The sequence below is a fragment of the Phodopus roborovskii genome, unplaced genomic scaffold, assembly GCF_943737965.1.
Source record: "Phodopus roborovskii unplaced genomic scaffold, PHOROB, whole genome shotgun sequence".
In the NCBI taxonomy this organism is placed as follows: domain Eukaryota; kingdom Metazoa; phylum Chordata; class Mammalia; order Rodentia; family Cricetidae; genus Phodopus; species Phodopus roborovskii.
Genome location: NW_026126616.1, coordinates 1,045,027 through 1,066,361, shown reverse-complemented (window position 1 = coordinate 1,066,361; position 21,335 = coordinate 1,045,027). Strand labels below are relative to the sequence as shown.

The following is a 21,335-nucleotide window of genomic DNA, read 5'->3' as shown; positions in this document are numbered from 1 at the left end:
GAGGAGCTGTTATATTCATGGTGCCAGGTAGTCTCACCTCATTTCAACTCTATTTTTCCAATTTCAACATTTTCCATTATAAATCAAGGTTACTAAAGTATCATTTATGAAATAAAAATGGTTTGTCAGCATAGTTTTGACAAATGCATTTTATATCCACATCTCATAATCAAGAAAAAGTAGTTCCACTGCCTTCTCCAAATCCCTCAAGGCCCTTTAGTCACTCTTCCTGCTTCCTAGTCAACAAATGCTTTCTATGGTTTTTGTCTTTTCAACAATGTCATATATTTGAGAATGGTACCTCTTCATTTTGTGTTTCCAAGTAGATTGCACTGAGACTATGTACCAACATTGGGTACTAAGAGTATATAATTTTAAGTTATGTCTTAATTTTGTATATATGTATACCTACTTGAGTTGGTATCCATTGGGATATCTGGGTCATAACGTAAGTATATTATTTTTGAAAGTAAATAAACTCTCAAGCCATCTCTCCAACTGTTTGTTCAATTCTGTATTTCTACTAATATTTTGGCTTCTGTCCGTTACTGGTATTTAGACTAAAAAAATTAACCAAGTACATTTTCATTGAGGGGCATGTGTGTATGAATTTAAGCACACATGTGCTCAAATACCTGTTTACTTCTGGCATCTTCCTGAAGTGCCCTTCACTGATTGGTTAGGTTAGCTGGTCAATGAGCCCTAGAGATCTGCCTGTCTCTGAAATGCCAGCCCCGGGGTCACAGAAGCACATCACCAATATAGATGCTCTTTATCTAGTGCTAGATAGCTTTTTATAGGGGTGCTAATGTTTGCATGGCAAGCAAATATTAAACAAGCCATCTCTTCAACCCTTCATTATGACTTTGATTTCCATTTTCCTAATTACTACATGGCTACCATTTTTTTTTTTTTTTTTTTTTTTTTTGCTGTGTAAGAAACATGCAGAAGAAAGTAAGTCATATGAACCAATCAAATATTAGTATGTGGGAAAGGTTAGCTGAGAATTACAGCTAAACTCAAAATGTTTATCTTTTATTTCAAGACAGTTTCTTGTGTAGCCCTGGCTGTCCTGGAACTGTCTCTGTAGACCAGGCTGACCTCAAATTCACAGAGATCTGCCAGCCTCTGCTTCCTCAGTATTGGTATTAAAGGTGTCTGCCACCACCACCTGGCTCAAAATGTTTATTTTCTGGAAATCCACATAATGTGAAAGCACAAATTCTTTGATGAGGAAGTCAAACCATGCATTCTGGGAAAGATTTTTATGTTCACAGAAGAGGGTAAAACAGTGAGTTGGAACAATTGCTACCATTCTTGCGTGTTGTTGTGACACAGCAGAACCCAGCTGAGCCTGGAACATCTTAGTGGAGGCTTTATCACCCATGTTTCTTGCTTAAATCATGTGCCTACATGGTTAGCACTTTTCTAAGGAACATGCAGAAGAGTCTAAGTTTTTTGTTTTTCCATTGCAGAAACAGAAATTATTTTTGATGCAAGGCTGTTCTATGTTAAATCCTAATATGATTACTATGTGCCTGTAGCCGAATACTACTGTGAAATTTAAGAAAAGACAGGAGGAACTTTATAGAGGTGAAACCCCATTCTTTCCCTATGGTTGGCCAAGGGCAGAGTGAATAAGAACACACATCATGTTTCAAATGCCATTTTTCAGGATAGGAGCCCTTGTTATTGCTTTTTGGCACAGTCAGGACAATACACCTGCTCATCATGAAACACAAAACGCTTGCTGGCCAGATTCACAGAACAACTTTTGCAGTTGAAGCAGTAGTCATGCCAGGAATTATCCTCATAGGTTACCACATTGGAGCCTTTTCCAAACCCAGTGATGGGGTTCTTGCACCCAGCACACTTCTTGGCCACAAAGTTCTTGTAGCAATCTACGCAGTAATACTTGTCATCCACAGCAGTGAAACGCTGCCCACCCAGCACCTTGGAGCAGGAGGAACATACAAAGCACTCAACATGCCAGGGCTGATCCTGGTAACTGATCCCTCCAGATGTGATGGGATTGTTGCATTTCACACAACGCTTGGCAAACTTGGTCTCATGGCAAGCCACACAGTAGAATTCCTCATCTCTAGGGAAAAAACTTTGGGTTCCAATGACTTTCTTGCAGTTGCTGCAGATGAAGCAGTTTTTATGCCAGACGTTACCCTTGTACTCCACATTCTCATCTCCTGCCACAATATTCTTGAGGCACCCTTTGCATTTGGGGGAGGCCTCCTGAGTGGCACAATTGTTGCACAGGATCTTGTTTTCCCAGGACACAAAGGTCTCATTGGCCAAGGGCTTATGGCACTTGATACAAATGAAGCAGGTACTGTGCCAGTATCGGTTCTTATAATGCACCTCCTTTGAATCTGCACCTATGGGTTTGTGGCATTGCTCACAGGTATTGGCACAGTACTTGTCAAAGCATGCCATGCAGCAGTTGTAGCCATCCTTCTCGACATACTTCTTCCCTGGCAAGGGATCCTTGCAGTAGTGGCAGTGGAACTTCTCAGACATGGTGCTTTATATCTGGGGTTGCGGGGGGGGGGGAACCTCACATTGGATGTTCAAAAAACAGGATTTGTTTGGGATGGGCTGGATACAGTTGAGAACAGTTATCTGTTGCTGCCTGGAGATGCTTGCCCATGCAGCTGTGTAGGCTGTCTGCTGGGGGGGGGGGGTGTGGATATGAAATGAGGACAGTAGCTTATTAGGCTGCACAAAAGGAGGGCTTGGGCTGTATTCTAGGACCACCAAGCTCTACTAATATCTATATTCCACCTCTCAGAATGTCTTCAATTACACAGAAATAGATGGCGCAGATAACACAGAAAAAATTGCCAGTGTAGTTTAGCCAAAGGTCACCAACAATTCCTCAAGCAGGACAGGTTGAGGCTGTCACTCATCGAGGAATGGAGGACACACATCCCAGTCAATCAGATGGCATCTCAGTAATAGGTTGTAAAGCAGGGATATTCACATTTGTGGTTGAGTTAGATGTTTTGAAGGAGGGTTTAAGGAAGTAGTACCTTCTTGCCTTACTTTTGTGATGAAGCAGGGGTGGCTGTATGATTCATTATCTTCATAAATGGCGCCTATGAAGAGGAAAGGCTAGAATGAGTAAAACTGTAATCAGTGAAGAAGCAACAGACACTGATTTGTCATTTTCACTTTGTGTATTGTTTGGTGACCTGAACAATATTCATGATTTTGTTCATGTTCAAATATCAGAAAGAAGTCTAATTTTGTTTTGACCATTACTAATTGTGAAGTAGCTTTGCCTCATGCTCTTTTGCTTAACTAGAAAATACCAAGGCCTAGTTATATCGGGCCAGCCTCCTTGATAGCACTGTGCCATTTACTAGATTTCTCAAAATATAAATTTGAGTGTAGTGACTTATACCGCAAGCCTTAAAAACTTAGAATGGTCAAGTTTGAGGCCAGTCTGGCTTATATAGAGAGATCTCTATCTCAAACAAGAATATGTTGGTTAAGAACTTGGGTCATGGTCACAAAACTGTATTGTAGAATTTTATCTTCAACAGTTGTGAAGATAGACTTAAATTAACATATCTGCTTGAGTTTTTAAAAATAATTTATTTTTATTTTATATATATAGGTGTTTTGCCTGCAAGTATGTCTGTATGCAGGAATTAGATCCCCTGGAATAGGAGTTATAGACAGATCTGAGCTGTTATGTCAGTGCTGGGAATTGAACCCAGGTCCTCTCGAAGAGCAGTCAGTGCTCTTAAATACTGAGTCATCTCTCCAGCCCATGCTTCATTCAGTTTCTTTATATGAGTATAGAAATGTTTGTCTTCTTATTGAGAGAAATAACACAACCTAACAGCTGGCATCAAATCACAAATTAGAAGGGCTAGTGAGTCAAATTTAAGCAATTGTGCCAGGAGACCAGTAGGAATGTGAGAATAGGAAAATGTTATTATTCATATTGGATGGTATCATTCAATTCATTCAAAAGAATATATTATACAGAGAGCATAAAAGAAGTGTTGCTGCTAGGCTGTGGTGGTGCACATCCTTAATCCTAGCAGGTGGGAGGCCGAAGCAGGCAGATCTTTGTGAGTCTGAGACCAGCCTGGTCTACAAAATGAGTTCTAGGACAGCCAGAACTGTTACAGAGAAACCCTGTCCTGTCTCAAAAGGCCAAATAAATAAATTTAAAAAAAAAAGAAAAAGAGAAAAAATGTTGCCCTTGTCCTGAGTAATTTGTCATATTACGTCCAATAGAAACATTGCAAAGATGACGACTACTCAACAAAGGAAATTAAAGTGCAATGCACAGGAGCACGTTCATATACTGAGGTTGTGCCACCTTTTCAACTTCAGTACTATTAGCAAATACATAACTTATGTCTTGCTTTCACAGTTCTGTCTTCTGTTTTGCTACTTTCTGGTCTTAACATTTTGAACTACCTCATTCTGTTAAGCAATGTCGCTTTTAATTTCTTCAGTGTCTCAATATGGTAAGTAACTCTCTGAATGTAAGCAATTAGAGTAAAATCCAGCCACTTAAGAAGCTAGAGTTTACTTTTTTTTTTAGGTGGTGGTGGTGCAGTTTGGGGCATACTAGTCAACTACTCTAAATTGAACAATTCTAATTGAGCTCATATAATTTTTAATGTATTGAAAGTTTTGCTTTAAGTTACTGCATTAAGAATTCATTATTTGAAGACTTTTTTTTCAAGATAGTATCTAGAAATAAAGATATTACAGAATAAGAATCAAGAACAACAGTGCTGGGTGGTGGTGTCACACACCTTTGATCCAAGCACTGGGGAGGCAGAGTCAGGTGGATCTCTGAGTTCAAGGCCAGCCTGGCCTACAGATCGAGTTCCAGGACAGTCAGGGCTACACAGAGAAATGCTCTCTCAAAAACAAACAAACAAACAAAAAAACCCAAACAAACCAAACAAAAAACCCAACTCAACAACAACAACAAAATAACCAAACAAAAACCCAACGGGGCTGGGTTTTACTGGTGGTGCTTCTGGTTGCATCATGGCATCTGAAATTAAGACACCATCGAGACAGAAACAATCTCATCAAGATATCCACAGTGAGAAGTAAATGGGATGCTATTAGTTTCTATAGGTGAAGAGACTGAGGCAGTAAGAAATGCCTGGGATTGCTTCCAGGTTCTTGCTATTACAAATGATGCTGCTATGAACATAGTTGAGCACATGTCTTTGTTGCATGGATGTAGATCATCTGGGTGTATGCCTAAGAGGGGGATTGCCGGGTCCTGTGGTAGACTGATTCCCATTTTCCTGGGGAACTGCCATACTGATCTCCAAAATGGCTGTACAAGTTTACACTCCCACCAGCAGTGGAGGAGTGCTGACTGGGAAAACACAGGACTACTTATATTTGTAGTTTCAGAAGGAGCCAAAAGCTCTCCAGTATCTTCATTAGTTCATGAAATGGTGAACCATTGCTTTGAATTACTACCAAAATCCTGAGTCATTTTTGGCAAGAAAGTTCTAAAGTGAATTTTATGGAGTCACCAATTAAAATCCTCAGGGTTCTGAGACAGTAACAGATGCTCAGTTAACACCATAGTTCAGACTCTCCCCATCATTCAACTCCTCTTAAAGTGGTAGATCCTATTCTCTTTACTTCTGTAAAACAAAGATTATCATGAGAATCCCAGCGGTGATCCAAATGGATTTGCTGATAACGATTAAGCGGATGCCATGGCATAAAGTCAGCTCCCGCTTGGGATTTCTCTTGGCATACCCCTTTCTGAGCACTGTCAACACCATGCTGACTATTTTCACTTAAAAACTGAGGCCCTCCCATCCTGGATATATTTCCAGGATTGCGTTTTGGGAAGGCTTCTGTTTATAAAGCCCCTTTACAGGCACCGTCTCATCTTACTCTCTCAAAAAGCTTGGGTGCATCTATTGTCATCCTTATCTTAATCGTGTTCACAGTCAAAGAAAAGGGTGCATTTTATCCTCTCTAATCAATCAGCCTTTGAGCGACTTAACTCCTTTGCTCTCCCCAAGAGCCTCATGGGGGCTGTTCCAGGTCCCCTTGAAGCTCAGAGTCCTGCTTCCCAGCTGAGGCAGGACTGGACACGCAGGACTCTACAGTTAGCATCCTGTAGGGCTGTCTGCGGCCCAGGACCCCACCAGGACCTTTCTTCCCAAGGCCGGAGGGAGCGTGAAGGATCGGGGACCCCAAGAAGCCCTAGTCAAAAGTGACACGAGGACAGTTTTCCTCACTTCCAGGTCATTTCTCACATCGAAGAACCAACCTTTTTTCCGTCACCAAAACTCAAGGGCCCCTGCAAGGCCTTGGCACCTCACGAAGCGCTGCGTGATGGATGAGGGCAAACCGGGCAGATTTTTTTTTTTTTTTTTTTTACTCCGGCCGTAGGACAGGCAACCACCAAAACCAAAAAGCCCACACAAGTGAGGCAGGCCTGGCTCTCGCTTCCCCTGGGTCACACAGGCTCGCAGACCGCCCAGAGGAGAACGGCGGCCCGTCACTCCCTTAGGGCAGCAGCTAGAGATGGATGAGGCCCCTGGGCGAGGGAGAAGGAGACGCTGCCGAGCATGCCGCCCTCCGCAGGGGAGAAGCTCTGGATTCCCGCAACCGTTACTCCCCTCGCGCCCGCCCGCAGCCTCCCAGGGCTGCGCCCCTCGCCCGCTCTGATTGGACGCCGTGGCGGAGGGGGCGGGCAGACCCCCCGGATGAGGCGCGCGCAGGCGGGCTGGGGGGGGCGCGGCTGGGAGGGCTGCGCGCGCCGAGCGGCCGGTGGGCTGGGGCGGGGGCGCGTGCGCGCGTGCGCGTAGGAGCCCGCGGCGCGGGAGGGGCGGGAGCTCGGGAGGCTGCGGAGGGGGCGGGTCGGGTCGCGTCGCGTCGGGCGCCACGTCCGCAGCCGGAGCCGCCGCCGCCGCCGCCGCCGCCGCCGCCGCCTCGGAGCGAGGCTTCCGACTCCCGAGCAGCGAGCAGCGAGCGAGCGCATCTGGGTCGCGCAGCCGCCCCGGGCCGCGCGTCACGGCCTCTGCTGCCCCGGCCGCCTGTGCAGTCCTCGGCGCCGGCGCCCCCGTCCGGCCCCGGCCCCGGCCCCGGCCCCGATCCCGCGGTGAGTGAGCCGGTCCCGGCCCCGGCCGTCAGCCCCTCCGCGCCCCCGGCCTTTTGGGGGTCGCCGGGCGCGGAGGGGGAGGGGGAGGGGCGGGCCGTCGTTGCCGGGCCGATGGAGGTTGCGCGGCCGGCTCGCCGCCTTGGGTCCGTGAGTTCGCGGACGCGGTGTTGGGAGATCGGGGCTCGTCCCGAAGCCTCGGTCTGACCGGTGTCAGGCTGGCGAGCGGGAGGAAGAGGAGGACGGGGGGACGGGGAGGAGGGGGCGTCCGGGAAGGAGCCGGCTTCCGCGCCCCGCTCAACTTGTGACCTGTTGATAAACGGTCCGGGTGGGCTCGGAGCGGAGCTCCCCTCCGCTCTTCCTAAATTGGGAACTGCACCCCCGCGCCCGTTCCAAACGTTCCCGCAGGTGTGGGGGTGACGGGGGCGCCGGGAGCACCCGTGAGTGCAGGCTGCCCGCCCCAGGCTGAATCCCGAACCCAGCGTGCCCCGCACACGCAGCTTCGGGACTGTCCCCGAGCTTCCCCTGCGGATCTCATCGGATCGTCTCTCTCTAACTAAACACGTCTTTGGTTGGAATTCTGCGGGATCTTGGGTGTGCTGGGTGGACAGCGGAGGAAGGAGGTGCCCAAGTCAGCACTAGCCTCTAGGGTCATTTTCTGCCTCTCCTGCCACGTCACTCCCTCTGCTAAAGGAAAAAAAAAAAAAAAAAGCTGTGCCTAAAGGATAAAGGTGGATTAATGAGGGGGAAAAAGGGCTTCTGGGAAGAGTTAGAACACCTAGAGTAGGAAACTAAATCTTACTCGATTGTGTCTTTGTGAACGCTGCTAATCCAAAAGGAAACATTGTGGTTATTTGTATCTACTATTGGTTAGTAGTTTAAAACTTCTACTAGTTGTTGCACTCTAGGGGTATCACGACAACAGGTAAGTGTATGTCCACCCCAGCTTTAGCAACGTTTAATAAAGTCACTTAGATCTTTCATTTTTTCACTTTTTTTTGTTTTTGTTTTTTAAATATCACTTATACCATTAACCAAGTTCAATGAAAACCTCATTAGAAAAGCTTATGTGATTTTTACATTAGCTAAATATTTTCACAAATCAAGAATTTGGTTCTTTTTTAAATTATTATTTCTGGGGAAAATCATAACTTTCATGTATCAGTCCTTCAGTTTTTGCCCTTTTCCTACTTCTTAATGGTATTGCATCAGATTACATACAATTAAGAGTAGGGTCTTTGTTTGTATGCCCATTCATTGTCTCAACAAAATCTGGCACAAAGTAGGGATACCAATATCTACTGAACTAATGACGTGTATTTTTTTGAGGATGGCTGATGTACTGGTTTTCTGGCAGAATATTTTAATCCCATTCCATGTTTCATTTAAGACAACACTTAAACTTTTTATTTTGAGATGGTCTATTGTTATTTGCCATTTTATGTGTGATTTTTAAACTTTCATTGACCAATTTTTCTTACTTGACAAACTCAATGTCTTTCTTTTAGCCACCTTTTATACAAGCAATGTTCAGTATTGTCACCTACAGAAGCATAAAGACAGAAAGGTGGTGTTTTATTGTATATATTGCTTGTTAGTATATGTGTAATAACAGGAAGACTGTTACTTGAAACAAATGTTTTGCAGTGACTTTGAAGGTACAATGTTGCACACTGCATTTTTGTAGTTGAGCTTTATACTATTAACTTACTTGATTTTAGAGGGTTATAGCCAGAGGCTTTTCATAAAACCTAATTATATAAAAGGTTAACTGAAACCCACAAACAACATTTCTTCACTAGTGATTTTGTTTTTCTTATCCTCCCCCCCCCACACATATACACACACAACAGAGGGAAAGGTTCCCAACAGTTAACTGGTTACTTGTTTCTATTATTGGAATAAATTACTCTCTAGGGAATAGTGGTATTGATATTTGTCCAATATATTTGCCAGCTGCTGTAGTAGTCTGTACTTGATAAGAACTTTGCCTTTCCCATTGAAGTCTCTGCTGCTGACTTTACTGTCATTATACACTCTGTAGTAAAGACATCTTTTATAGTTGATATTATAATGGTTTGTCCATGTCAGGGCCAAAAGATGGAACTGATTATTATGTCTGTAAAATAAATCATTTGCTTTGATCTAAGGCTGTTGTCATCAGTGCTCTCTTTAGGGAAGCATTATTAGCTTGTATACATCATGAGCTCCTCAAAAATAGATAATATATGTTCTTTCTTAAGGAATTATCAAAGTGGTAATTGCTTGGAAAGTGTATTCCCTGTAAGTAATTTCTGGGCTAGAGTAGTACCTGTGAGCATTTAAATGCATACAAGGATAAAGCTACTTAGGACTCAATTGTATGTTAAACCAAAGACTCAATGAGTTTAGAACAGAATGACTTATACAGAAATTAATAATTTGGGGGGCTGAAATGATGGTACAGTGCTTGAAAGAACTGGCTGCTCTTCTAGAGGACGGGCAGTTTAATCCCCAGCACCCACAGGGAGGCTCACAAGCAACTGTGACTCCTGTTCTAAGGGATTGGATGCCGTCTTCTGGTTTTCACAGGCACTATATGCATGCACATGGTACACACACATACATTTATATACACAGGCCAAAAAACACAAAATTCAAAAAATTTTATTAAAGGACAACTTTTGTGTATTTGTTTTTGAGATAGTCTTGTTTTCTAGCTCTGACTGGTTTGGAGCTCCCTGTAACCAGGCTGGCCTCAAACTCATGGCATTCCTGCTTTAGCCCCTAGGGTGTTGGAATTATAGTGTTGCAAGATACCTGGCTTTCTACTTCAATCTTAGTTAAAACTTTAGGATTCAGTCTTCATGTGTGCATTGTAAAGATGATCAGATCATTTGATACTAATCTTTTATACTAATCTGTGACAACTAACACTTGTCTCTAGTATTTGATCCTGATCCATTGCTTTAATGCCTGCATTAAACTTTTAGGAATCTTATAAATTCCTTTCTTGACCTCTATGAAGCTATACTAACTATTCAGTGAATATTGACTATTTATTTGAAGGTTTATTTTTGTTAAATTTCCTTCAGACGTGAACAACCCAGTGAAGACTGTAAGTCCATCTTTATCACTCATTAGTATGATCCTGTCATGCTCCCTCTATAGATTATCACTTAATGCCACTGTCTAAACCTCAACTTGGCTTAATACGTATGATTGCCTAATGAGTGCCTTGTGGTATTTGACTATGTCAGACATTAGGGATCTGAAGATGAAGTAGTGAACAAAACCCAAACCTTTGTTCTTAGAGTTTACATTCTAATAAGGATACACTTAAAATAGATTATCAAGTGATAATAAAAGTTATGAAGAAATCAGAATAAAGTAAAAATAATAGGCAGAATTCAAGAGAGATCGTGCCTAGAGATCTTATAAGGAGAAATTTATGCAAGGGCCCTTATAGTCTCTCCTAACCCTGACAGATTTTTTACATTTCTTTTTTGATGGTAGCCATTCTGGTTGGGGTGAGAGGGAATCTACAGTTTTGATTAGCATTTCCTTGATGGCTAAGGATGTTGAGTACTTACTTTATAATGCATATATTGAAAATTGGTTAGTTCGCTTGCCCACTTACTGATTATACTATTTGTTCTTTTGGTGTATAATTTTATTTATATATTCTGGATATTAATCCTATATCCTATATCTGATGTATAGTTGGCAAAGATTTTCTGTAGGCTGTTTATTCTCTCTGCTTGTGTTTCTTCAGAGGTGTTCAGGAATTTTAGCTAGTGGCCTTCCTTTTTTTTTTTTTTTAAAGGGAGGAGGGGTTTGGTTTGGTTTGGCTCAAGGATTTGTAGGGTATAGTCCCCCACAGTAAGGACAGCATGGCAGAATTAATGGTATTGGAAACTTGTAGCAGAGTCTCCTCACCTGGTGTAGACAAGAAATCTTAGCTAGTTTTTAAAGCACAGATCTGTCATTGTTCTTTTGCCCATGGTTCCTCATTGCCCACCCCCACATGGATGGAGTCAGTTCACGTTTAGATTAATGTCACTAACAGTCTGTAAGCTGTAATAAAGCAGCTGGGATCTTAAGTGGTGGCATTCTATATTGGATGTAGGATACATATAGATAAAATATGAAAAATCATTTTTTAGAAAGAGCATTCTTAGGAGGAAACTGTAAAACCATTAGTAGGAATTGATGAGATAGGGACACTTGTGAACTGAATACAGTTGGAATCACACTCACATATATTACTGAATCGCAGTTAAAATACAGAAGATGAATCTGAGAGTGGTAGTGTATGCCTATGATCCCAGCACTGTGAGACTGAGGCAGGGCTTGAGTTCTAGGTCAGCTTGGGCTTCATAGGAGACTGCCTAAAAAGAAAAAAAGAAATAAGATGTATGTTTGCATATAGTTGTCTGGATAATTATAGCTTCTATTGATTGTGTTGACCATCAGCCAGTTAGCCACTGTTTCTATGTATGTAGATGTGTGTATATAGATTTGTGTATTATATAGTCGGATATAAGGAATAGTTTACCCAGAAGTTTGTCTCCTCTTGAAATTAAGGAAGAAAGTGGCTACAAAAAGTCATTTTTTTCCACAGAAGGAACATATATTTTTCCAGGATTGTCTGAATGTTTTTAGAATTTGTAAAATAATATGCTCATTTTAGAGTTAGGGCTGGAATATCTTCATTTCTATTTTAAGTCTCTTATTTTTCCTTTACCATATATTTTTATATAAGTTGGATTCAAACTTAGGATTTCTAATACTAGACTCTTAATCACTATGCTCTATAGTTATGCTTTTACCATGATTATTAATATAAATGGAAATAAATCTAGCTTTCTAGTTTTGAGGGAGTTTTATTTCTTCCTTTTTTATATTATTATTTATTATTATTATTTTCCCCTGAGACAGGGTTTCTCTGTAGCTTTGGAGGCTGTCTTGGAACTCACTCAGTAGACCAGTCTGGCTTTGAACTTACAGAGATCTGCCTGTCTCTGCCCCCATCTCCCAAGTGCTGGAATAAATGGTGTGCACCACCATTCCTTGAGGGAGTTTTTAATTAAGTCAAGTTAATCAAGAATTTCATCATGGAGTAATGTACCAAACATTACTTTTTTTTGAAGGAGATTATATAGTTTTATTATTACTTTCTTTAATCATATGAAACGATGCACTAAATTCACAAACCAGATTAGGTGCTGGTACTGAGTGTCTTGAGTCAGAACTTTCACCAGAGCTGCTTGAAGATACTTACCAATCACATGATCTGTGTTGTTGGATTTTAGGCCCACTGAAGTCTGTTTAAGGATTTAGATTGTAAAGCCATAGCAAGATGTTATACATGAAGTTAAAGTTACCTTTGAAAGTCTGTATTTTTTACAGTCTGCTTTACTATTCATACTAAAGTTACCATTTTTAATTTTTGCTTTTTTGGCATGAGTTATTGAAATACAGTATAACAAGTCTCTGTGTCACTTTTGAGCTTTCCTACTCTGTTCTTTCCATAGTTCAGAATGATGACCCACTCCCCTCCCTCCCTCTCTCCCTCCCCTCTCTCCCTCCCTCCTCCCTTCCCCCCTCTTTCCATCCCTTTTCAGTAGGGCATAGCTCAGGATTGCCTTGAACTCCAGGTTTTTCAGCCTTAACTTCCTGAATGCTGTGATTCCAGGCTTGAGCCATCATCTTTTAATATTTTAAAAAAGTAATTCAGAACACTTTGTCGTTCTGTTCAGTGTATCTTATTGGCGTTCCATCTCACTTGGCTAAGAGCCAGTTTCCACGACTGCCTTCAGGGGCTGTATGCTGTAGACTACATTCTTTGATTTCATCGTCTGTCACCCTTTGATGTAATATCTTCATTCTTTATTAGCTCTTGTTTCTTGCTGCTCCTGATAAACTTTCACCTTGGGGCCCTTTTTCTTGTGCTTTGCTCTGCTTGAGGACTCTGATCTAAATGTCTGATGCCTTTCCTCTTGAGGGATGCACCTGAAATGAACTTCACCAATGCTCCATTTAGAACACCACATTTTCTGTCTCCATTCTTGCCTTTAGTCAGTCATTTTCATTTGAAAAAGAAAAGCAAATATTTTTCAGATCATAAAGGAATTAGAAAAAGGAATTCTAACCATATTTTCTTCATCCTAGCAGAGCTTATTTGTTTTTAGATTTCTTTCATACCTTTACCTATAATTAATCATAGTTTACGTTTTTCAGTTCTGTCAGTACTTCTATATATAACTCTAAGAAAAACAACAAAAAGACATTCAGGGCTAGGCATGTTATCTGTATAGAGCGGGATCTTATTTTTCCATACTTTTTATTATTGTCTAGCTCTCTTTCATTAACAGTTTTCAGTTTCAGTTGAAGTTCCACAGTAAAAAACAACAAAGGAAAACATCTATCGTCACTGCTGCTCCTCCTCATTGTTACTGATAAAATTCCTATTGTCTGTTCGTGCAATTTTGAGTCCTTTGTAAACTCTGCAGTTTGAAATAGGAGATAGGATGAGGTACTTTTGTGGCCGGTATTTAAAAATGTTCTCCTCCTAAATAAAATTGCATAAGGTGACTTAATATAGCATGTGAAAAGTTGTGGTTGTACTCTGAAATATGTTTTGTTTTATAGGTGATCATGAATCAGGCAGATAAAAATCAAGAAATCCCGTCTTACCTCAGTGATGAACCACCTGAAGGTAAGCATGTATCCAACACTGAGAATGGAAGGAACATACTAGAAATTAAAGCTAGGATAGTTTGTAAGAACTAAATATAAGAATCATAGTCTTTTTATCTGGTCAATAAACATGTTCAAAAAATAATTTAAATAAATATTTTTAACCTTTAATAAGAAAGCACAGACCTTGTTTAAGGTTTATTTCCCATTGTTTAAGGTTTATTTTCTTGTCACACTTTTAAGACTTATTTCACAAGCAAGAACATCTGTTTATTTGAAAGGTGTGGGAGGTACAGGATGGTCTGTTCATTTTTCATGTCCTGCACAACTATAACTTAAGGCTTGAGATTTTAAAAATTCCTGTCATTCATTACATTATAATTGACACCTCTCTATGTTCATATATGATCTTAGGCTCTGATTAATTTGTCTTTCTAAATCATAACTATTTCAGCTTGAAAATTATAACACGAATCACACTTGTTTCTAAAAGCTTTGGAAACACTATTTGCCTCCTGAACCTCAGTGTCCTGACTCTGTACAAAAAATGCCAGTAGTTATATTTCACTCATGTTTTTAGTATAAACTTTCTAAGATTCACATAAACAATGGTTTCCTTGGGGCTGTATGTGGCCCCTGGGCTAGATGTCCTAACTCTAGGAATTGCATTTTCTTCCCAGATTGTTAGGCACAAATCAAATTTCTGGAAAGATATAAAAACAAAAACCCTGCAAAATATAAAAATAACAGTAAGAATCTTATAGATAAGTATAAAAGAAGATGGATACACTTGTCTGCCATGGTGGCTGACGCATGTACTCTCAGCACTGTGAGGTAGAAGCCAAGGGTAGCAAGTTCATGGCTTGTCTCCATAGTGAGACTCCCCCCACTCCTCCACCCCCCACAACTTTATACTTGGTTTAATTTAGTTTAATGGAAAAATAACTTGAAAATTAGCTCAATATTTTTTTTTTTTAAAGAACAAATTTGTATAAGCTTAAAATATACTCTGGGTATATGTAATTTACAAATACATAGTTTTTGAATGTGTTTTCACTTTCTGTGTTTTTCTTTTTGAAAACTTGTTAACCAGGTGTCATGGTGCGCAACCTTAATCCCAGCACTTAGGAGTATCTCTGAGTTCAAGGTCAGCCTGGTTTACATAGTGAGTTTCAGGACAGTGAGGGCTACATAGTGAGACCCTGTCTCAAAAAAAGAAAAACAAAACATAATATCTGTTTTGTTTTCTTTGGAGATAGAGTCTCTCTGACAAGTAAAAGCCACTGTTCCCTGGACTTCATCTTCAGAAAAAGATTGTGTATCTTAGTAAAGTTAAACATACTTCCCTTTTGAGACAGGGTCACCTTATGTAGCCGAGGCTAACTTTAAACCAAGATCCTCTTGCTTCTTCAGAACTCTAATTGAGGACACAGAGTTTCCTGCTTTGTTTTTTTATTTTTTCAGGATTTAATATAATTTTATACCTAATATATTCAAGTGCTTACCTGTATCTTAAGTCCTTTATTTTTAGCCATTTAAAATGTATTAGCTTTATAGTATTTGTATTTGAAAAATAAATTTAGCAATGTCTATGTCATATACCTGTGTAATATTTTATTGGTTTCCCATATTTTACATACAGGGATCATGGCATTTGTTTTATCTCATCTCTCTTTCCCCGTTTCTCACCTCCTTCTTTCTCTTTCCTTCCTGTTTTTCCAGTCATCTGTGTTCCTTTGCCTTCTTGTCCCATTTTACCCTCTTTATCTCCTTTGTAGATTTTTAGGTTTTATCTGCATTTCCTCTCATTTGTCTACACACATAAGCTAGGACCCAAAGTTGAGAGCAAGCATGCAGTTCCTTCTTTCTGAGTTTGGGCCACCTCCCTTAATATAATGCTTTCCAAACCCATCCGTGTTTCTGCTCTTTACAGCTCACTATAATTCCACTGTGTATATGCACCACATTTTCAGTATAATCTCTCGATGGGCGTCCAGGCTGGCTCCATGTCTTTGCTGTTGTAGATAGAGCAGCAATAAATATGGATGTGAAAGTAGCTCTGGTTTATGGTGTGCTGTCTTGAGTATATGCCCAGGAATGGCATAGCTAGGTCACACGAGAGTCCTACTTTTAATTTCTTGCGAGACCTCCATAGTAATTTCCATAATGGCTGTACTGGTTTGCATTCCATCAAGCAGTGAACATGGGTTTCGCTTTTCTCAAATCCTCACCAGCGTCGGCTATTAGTTTTTTATTTTTCTTTGCTTCTTTTGAGACAGGGTCTCTTGATAGCCTTGGCTGGTTGGGAACTTTATATGTTGTTGGGGAAAATCAGAACCAATTTTACTTGCAAATGCTACAATGGATACTTTGTGTATTAATGTGTTAAATAAGTATTTAGAAAAACAAGCAAACAAACAGAAAACTATATAGATATCCTGCTTCTACCTCCTGAGTGCTGGGATTAAAGGAGTGTACCACTGTATCTAGTTATTAGTTTTGATGGTAGCCATTCTTCCTTGGGTGAAATGGTATCTCACAGTAGTTTTAATTTGCATTTTCCGGAGGGCTAAGGTTATAAAACACTTTGATTGGTTATTGCTTTTTGTGTATATGATTTTCATACTTTAATAAAATCTGGATATCAGTTCTCTGATATACAGCTGGCAAAGATGTTCTCCTGCTGTGTATACTATTTGCTCTTCTGATTATTTCTTGTGCTGTCTAATAACCTTTTAATTTCATGTGGTCCCAATTGTTCATTCTGGAGTCTATTTCCTGCCTGATGCACTATTCATTGTTTTAGAAAAGCTCAATTTTAGAACTTTCAGATAAAAGATTTGGTCTACGGCCATACCACCCTGAAGGCGCCCCATCTTGCATCTTGTCAAATAAAAGATTGATTACTTTAGTGATCCTGCTTGTGTGTTTTTGTAACTCTTTACTGTGTGGAGTGATAGGAGACAGGTTCATCCTTACAGTGCTTCTGCAGTTAGTCTCTTGTGTTGTATATCATCTAGGTCCTAGGACTCCCAGTTACAGGTTTATGAGAGAATGAAGTGAAGAGACAATGCCATCTTAATAATACTTTGAAAGAGGTTTTTTTGTAATGTGTCCCCTTCCCCCAAAAGTCCTTAGAGATTCCCAGAGCTTCTTGGGAACCATATAATATGAAGATGATTATTTTGGTAGTTATTGAATGAACCCTGCATAAGAAATTTTTTCATATTCTGTAGGGTAAAATTTTAGTAATAAAACTGTGAGTTGGGAACTATTTAAAATCTTTTAAAATAGGATTCTATTGTAGAAAGCAGTTTAGTCTCTACAGTATTTCTTGTTACAGGCAAGACATAGCATTGAGCCACACGTGTTATGTGAGACAATATATTCCAGGATGGACATACATCTACTCACTCTAGATAGGAAACCATTGATAGACCAAAGTCTACCTTGATAATCCAGTGAGTTTAATTGGGGTTACTCATAAGAGTAGAAATGATCAAAGACAGCTGCACCGCCAAAGTCCACTGCAGTGTGGGTGACAGCTCACAGACGCTGGAGCCTGGAGCACACTGCACAGTCTGCAGACAGCTTCACAGGTTGAGAATGCCCTTTCAGGCTGCTTAACTGGTCTGTGCTTCCTCCAGGCACCTCAGCTTGTGTGAACATCTCTCAGCAATCCTTATTGTTTAGATATGCTTGGGGAGGAAGGGCCTAGTGAATCTGGTCTGTTTCAGGAACTTCATGAAGCTATTTTGATTTGTTTACTTTTTGAGCTTGAGGAGCTTCTAAAATGGAATACTCCATCTTTCCTTTAATAAAATATTCTGTTTCTTAACTAGCTTCCCTCCAAAATAGAAGATCTTAATATCTGAGAAAATTGTTACACAACACTAGCTGTTGGTGCATGCTACAATCTCAGTGTCTGTGAGCAGAGGCAGGACAATTGTGAGCTGGAGGAAAGCATGGACTACACTAACAAGTCCTTGCTTCAGAAGGCTTGGCTCTGGGCCAAGGAATAATATAAAACTTCTGCAGCTGGACTTAGGAGAGCTCCTTACTGTTCACTCAATACAGTGGAGCTTATGAGCTGGAGCTCCTGGTTGTAAGAAGTTACTTTATGCTTTGTACTTTGTTTAGAAAGACCTGTATTTAACCGGCATACTATTTTTTCTCATTAGGGTCAATGAAAGATCACCCACAACAGCAGCCAGGCATGTTGTCTCGTGTGACTGGCGGCATCTTCAGTGTGACGAAGGGAGCTGTTGGCGCCACCATTGGTGGTGTGGCTTGGATTGGTGGAAAGAGTCTTGAGGTGACCAAAACAGCTGTTACAACTGTGCCTTCCATGGGAATAGGGCTGGTGAAAGGAGGCGTGTCTGCTGTGGCTGGAGGTGTGACAGCTGTTGGTTCTGCTGTTGTAAGCAAAGTGCCCTTATCAGGAAAGAAGAAAGACAAGTCTGACTAAGAGAGGAGGTACACTTGTACACCTGCACACTTGTTCTCCACAGCATATGATGCCAGTGGCATTGAACTGCTCAATTACAGACTACAGCCAAGTCAACCACTAAACTGCTGTGTTGAAAGTATTGATGGCTGGCTTCATCTAAAACAAGAAGAGACCAATACTATCCCAGTGTATGGAGGCTTCTCATACTTAAGTTCAGCTTTTTATCTGGAAAAATGTTACACATACTCAGTTGTAACTGAAGATATGGTCTGTTTAAATATTTGCTCTAAGTCTTTCAGTTTGACTAAAAATGTGAAAGTTCAACTAAGTAGATGACTTTACAGTTCCATGTGTACAGTGTGCCAGGTGACTCATGACCCTTATGAAGGGACTCCTGAACTACATAAACTGTACCTTTGATGTGCCTAATAGTTTCAGGTGTCTTAGTTTTTTTTATAACTATAGTGGTTTAGGCCAAGAGGCATTTTATTTAAGCTGGCAGAAAAGTAGCAGGAATTCAGAAGTTTAAAAGATGAATGGTTTATGATATTGTTAATTGTTTTTTGTTAGATAAACATTCTGTTTGTTTAATCATTGATGCCTTACAAAAGAAAACATCTTTTCTAATACCTTAAATTTGTGCAGTTCTTATAATTATCAGTGAATTCTTTTAAAGGTTGTAAAACTAGTTTTCCCCCTTAAGAATCTCAGGAGTATTGAGGTAAAGGCGTTTCCTGGTCTCAGTGGGTAAGATAGCACTTGTTAGCTGTTGTCAGTAGTTAGCATCAAACACATGCTTTAGTTGGGTTCATGGTCCTATCAGTAATACACCCCACAGTGCCTATGGAACATTTCTTAGCTGATCAAAAGCTGTGTGGGAATAGTCTTAGATTAAGAAGGAACAAGTATTAGTTTTTAAATTCTTATAATTATCTGAAGCATCTAAGATAATTCTTCATGCATATTCTGTCTTTAGGATGTCTTAAATTATCAGTAGCAGTTCCTTTATAAGTGTAATACAAGCAGCCACCAATATATTAATGAGGATTGACTCTTCAGATGAATGAGATGGGCTCCATACATTGGCTTTGAATAAAAAATATATAAGTGCTTTCAATGACTTATATAGGTTTTGTTTTTTTGTTTTTGGCTTGTTTTTGTTTTAGTTTTAAGATGGGATTGATCTCCTGTAGCCTAGGCTGGTCTTGAACTGGATATGTAGCTGAGGAAAACCTGGAGCTCCTAATCCTTTTGCCTTTGCTTCCCAAGTGCTGGGATTCAGGCATGTGTGAGACACCATGCCTGGTTTATGTGATGCTACGGATGGAACCCCAGACTGCATGCATGCTAAGCAAGGATTATATCAGTTGAGTTGCACCTGCAGTGGGATGTATTCATGCTTTTAAGATAGGTTCTTTATAATCCTTTAAAGCAGATATAGACATACCATTTTTCAAGTCAGTTTCAGTAGGGAGGTGACTTTTATATGGATGGTAAGTGTGTTGTCTTGATGTGTCATCTTAGCTCATTCATTCTTACAGAGCGTAACTCAAAAGTCCATTTCTTTTTGTTTCAGTGTTCAGTTTCATGGAAATTTAATGATTGAAATATATATTTGGCATTTATTTTATAATCTAAGCCTGGGGGAAAAAATCTTAAATTTTCTTTATGCCGAAAACTAGAAATGTGTCTCCATTTCTGCCCCTTCTAACTTCCTGGGAAGAGGATGGGTGTGGTGCCTTGACATAGATAAATCAACATGTAGTGTCCCAGAGAACAGGAGATGATCACCCTAACAAACATTTAAGTGTTTGTAACTCTTTAAGAGTGTCTATTAGTAATGTGAATCAACAACTAGGTAAAACATCATAAATAACAGCAGAACGTCCAGGAAAATCCATAAATGTTCTTGGACCTTTATACTTGCTTACACAAAACTTAAAATCATTGAGGAGTTAAATTCAGAAGGAATTAAATGGCCATTTAGTTCATGTACCGTAATTTAAGAGACATTTGTTGGTACATCTGGTGAAATGTCTTAACAAATGGTATTTTTTTTTTTTTTTTAATTCTAAAGTTAAATAGACCCAGTCTCAGTGATCTGAATAATGGTATTGGAGAACTTGATTCCTGCTATTTAGAAAGAATTGCTTCATTGCTAGTTTATATTTCTAACAGGCTCTGCTCTGCTTTGTCCTTGAATTTGTCTAAGTGTAGACTTAGTTTATATGTGCTTGCATATTTATTTTCAACTTAGCAAAGTCTTTAAAATCTCTTGAGGAAATGGCTATAACTAATTTTTTGCTACAGAAAAGCCACCTGGTAAATTTTCTCAATTGTCTTAAACGCTAAAGTACAATTTTGTTCAGAGGGGCTTTTTCAACATAGCAGAGAACTGTACAGATGTACAGTTAGCTGTAGTTCTAACTGAAATGAACTTGCCATTTGATGATGTATACAGCTATATACTTGAGTCTCTTCCAGTTTATTTCTGTCGACTAGCAATTTCACCTGTTAAACAGGACTAGTTCACTTCAGAAACTATGGCTGTTGTATACACCTAGAAGCATCTGTTATTCAGCTCCTCTTTTGAGTGGGTTTTGGCACAGTGAAGATAAATTTGTGTGATCCACTTGAATAAATGATCTAATAATGTTGACATATGAATACTGTATTTAGTGAAATGTCAGATGAAAATAGCTGATTGAATAATGCGGGTTTTTTGTATTAAAGGGATGGGAAAGAACACATGAATCTGATAATAAAGGACTATGATCTGCAAAGATGGAATGTTTCATAAAGATATACAGAAATAAAGGCAATTTGTAAACAGGATCTTCTTTGGTTACATAGCAGTTCAGGAAGTCTTGTAGTCAGATTTTTTGGTGATAGTTTACAAATATGATATGTGGATATGGAAGAACAGTAAAATGCAAATATAATTTAAATGACTAAGACTGAAAATTCAGATGTCTAGGTTTTGTCATCTCAGTTTGCTCAGTCTCTGCAAATTAGGACCCAAAACTTAACCATCTTTGTGGGTCTTGCTTAGGTACACTAACGTGTGAACCCTGA

The 21,335-nt window shown here is 40.0% G+C and overlaps 2 protein-coding genes across 2 annotated transcripts; one reads left to right on the top strand and one right to left on the bottom strand.

Annotated features, from left to right (window-relative positions):
* Positions 1–1,267: 1,267 nt before the first annotated feature.
* On the bottom strand, positions 1,268–2,684 carry LOC127237836 (four and a half LIM domains protein 1). The gene has a single exon (XM_051206227.1). It carries the CDS (start codon positions 2,530–2,532, stop codon positions 1,690–1,692), a length of 843 nt encoding a protein of 280 aa, XP_051062184.1. The 5' UTR covers positions 2,533–2,684; the 3' UTR covers positions 1,268–1,689.
* A 4,422-nt stretch (positions 2,685–7,106) lies between these two features.
* On the top strand, positions 7,107–21,095 carry Tmem263 (transmembrane protein 263). The gene is made up of 3 exons (XM_051206194.1): positions 7,107–7,132; positions 13,763–13,829; positions 17,992–21,095. Exons 2-3 carry the CDS (start codon positions 13,769–13,771, stop codon positions 18,276–18,278), a joined length of 348 nt encoding a protein of 115 aa, XP_051062151.1. The 5' UTR covers positions 7,107–7,132; positions 13,763–13,768; the 3' UTR covers positions 18,279–21,095.
* The last annotated feature ends 240 nt before the right edge of the window (positions 21,096–21,335 follow it).

Excerpts from the sequence above, each read along its gene's own strand:
- LOC127237836 (XM_051206227.1), bottom strand. The coding sequence starts at position 2,532 with ATGTCTGAGAAGTTCCACTGCCACTACTGCAAGGATCCCTTGCCAGGG.
- Tmem263 (XM_051206194.1), top strand. The coding sequence starts at position 13,769 with ATGAATCAGGCAGATAAAAATCAAGAAATCCCGTCTTACCTCAGTGAT. Across the intron at positions 13,830-17,991 it reads CAGTGATGAACCACCTGAAG|GGTCAATGAAAGATCACCCA; the intron begins GTAAGCATGTAT and ends TTTTCTCATTAG.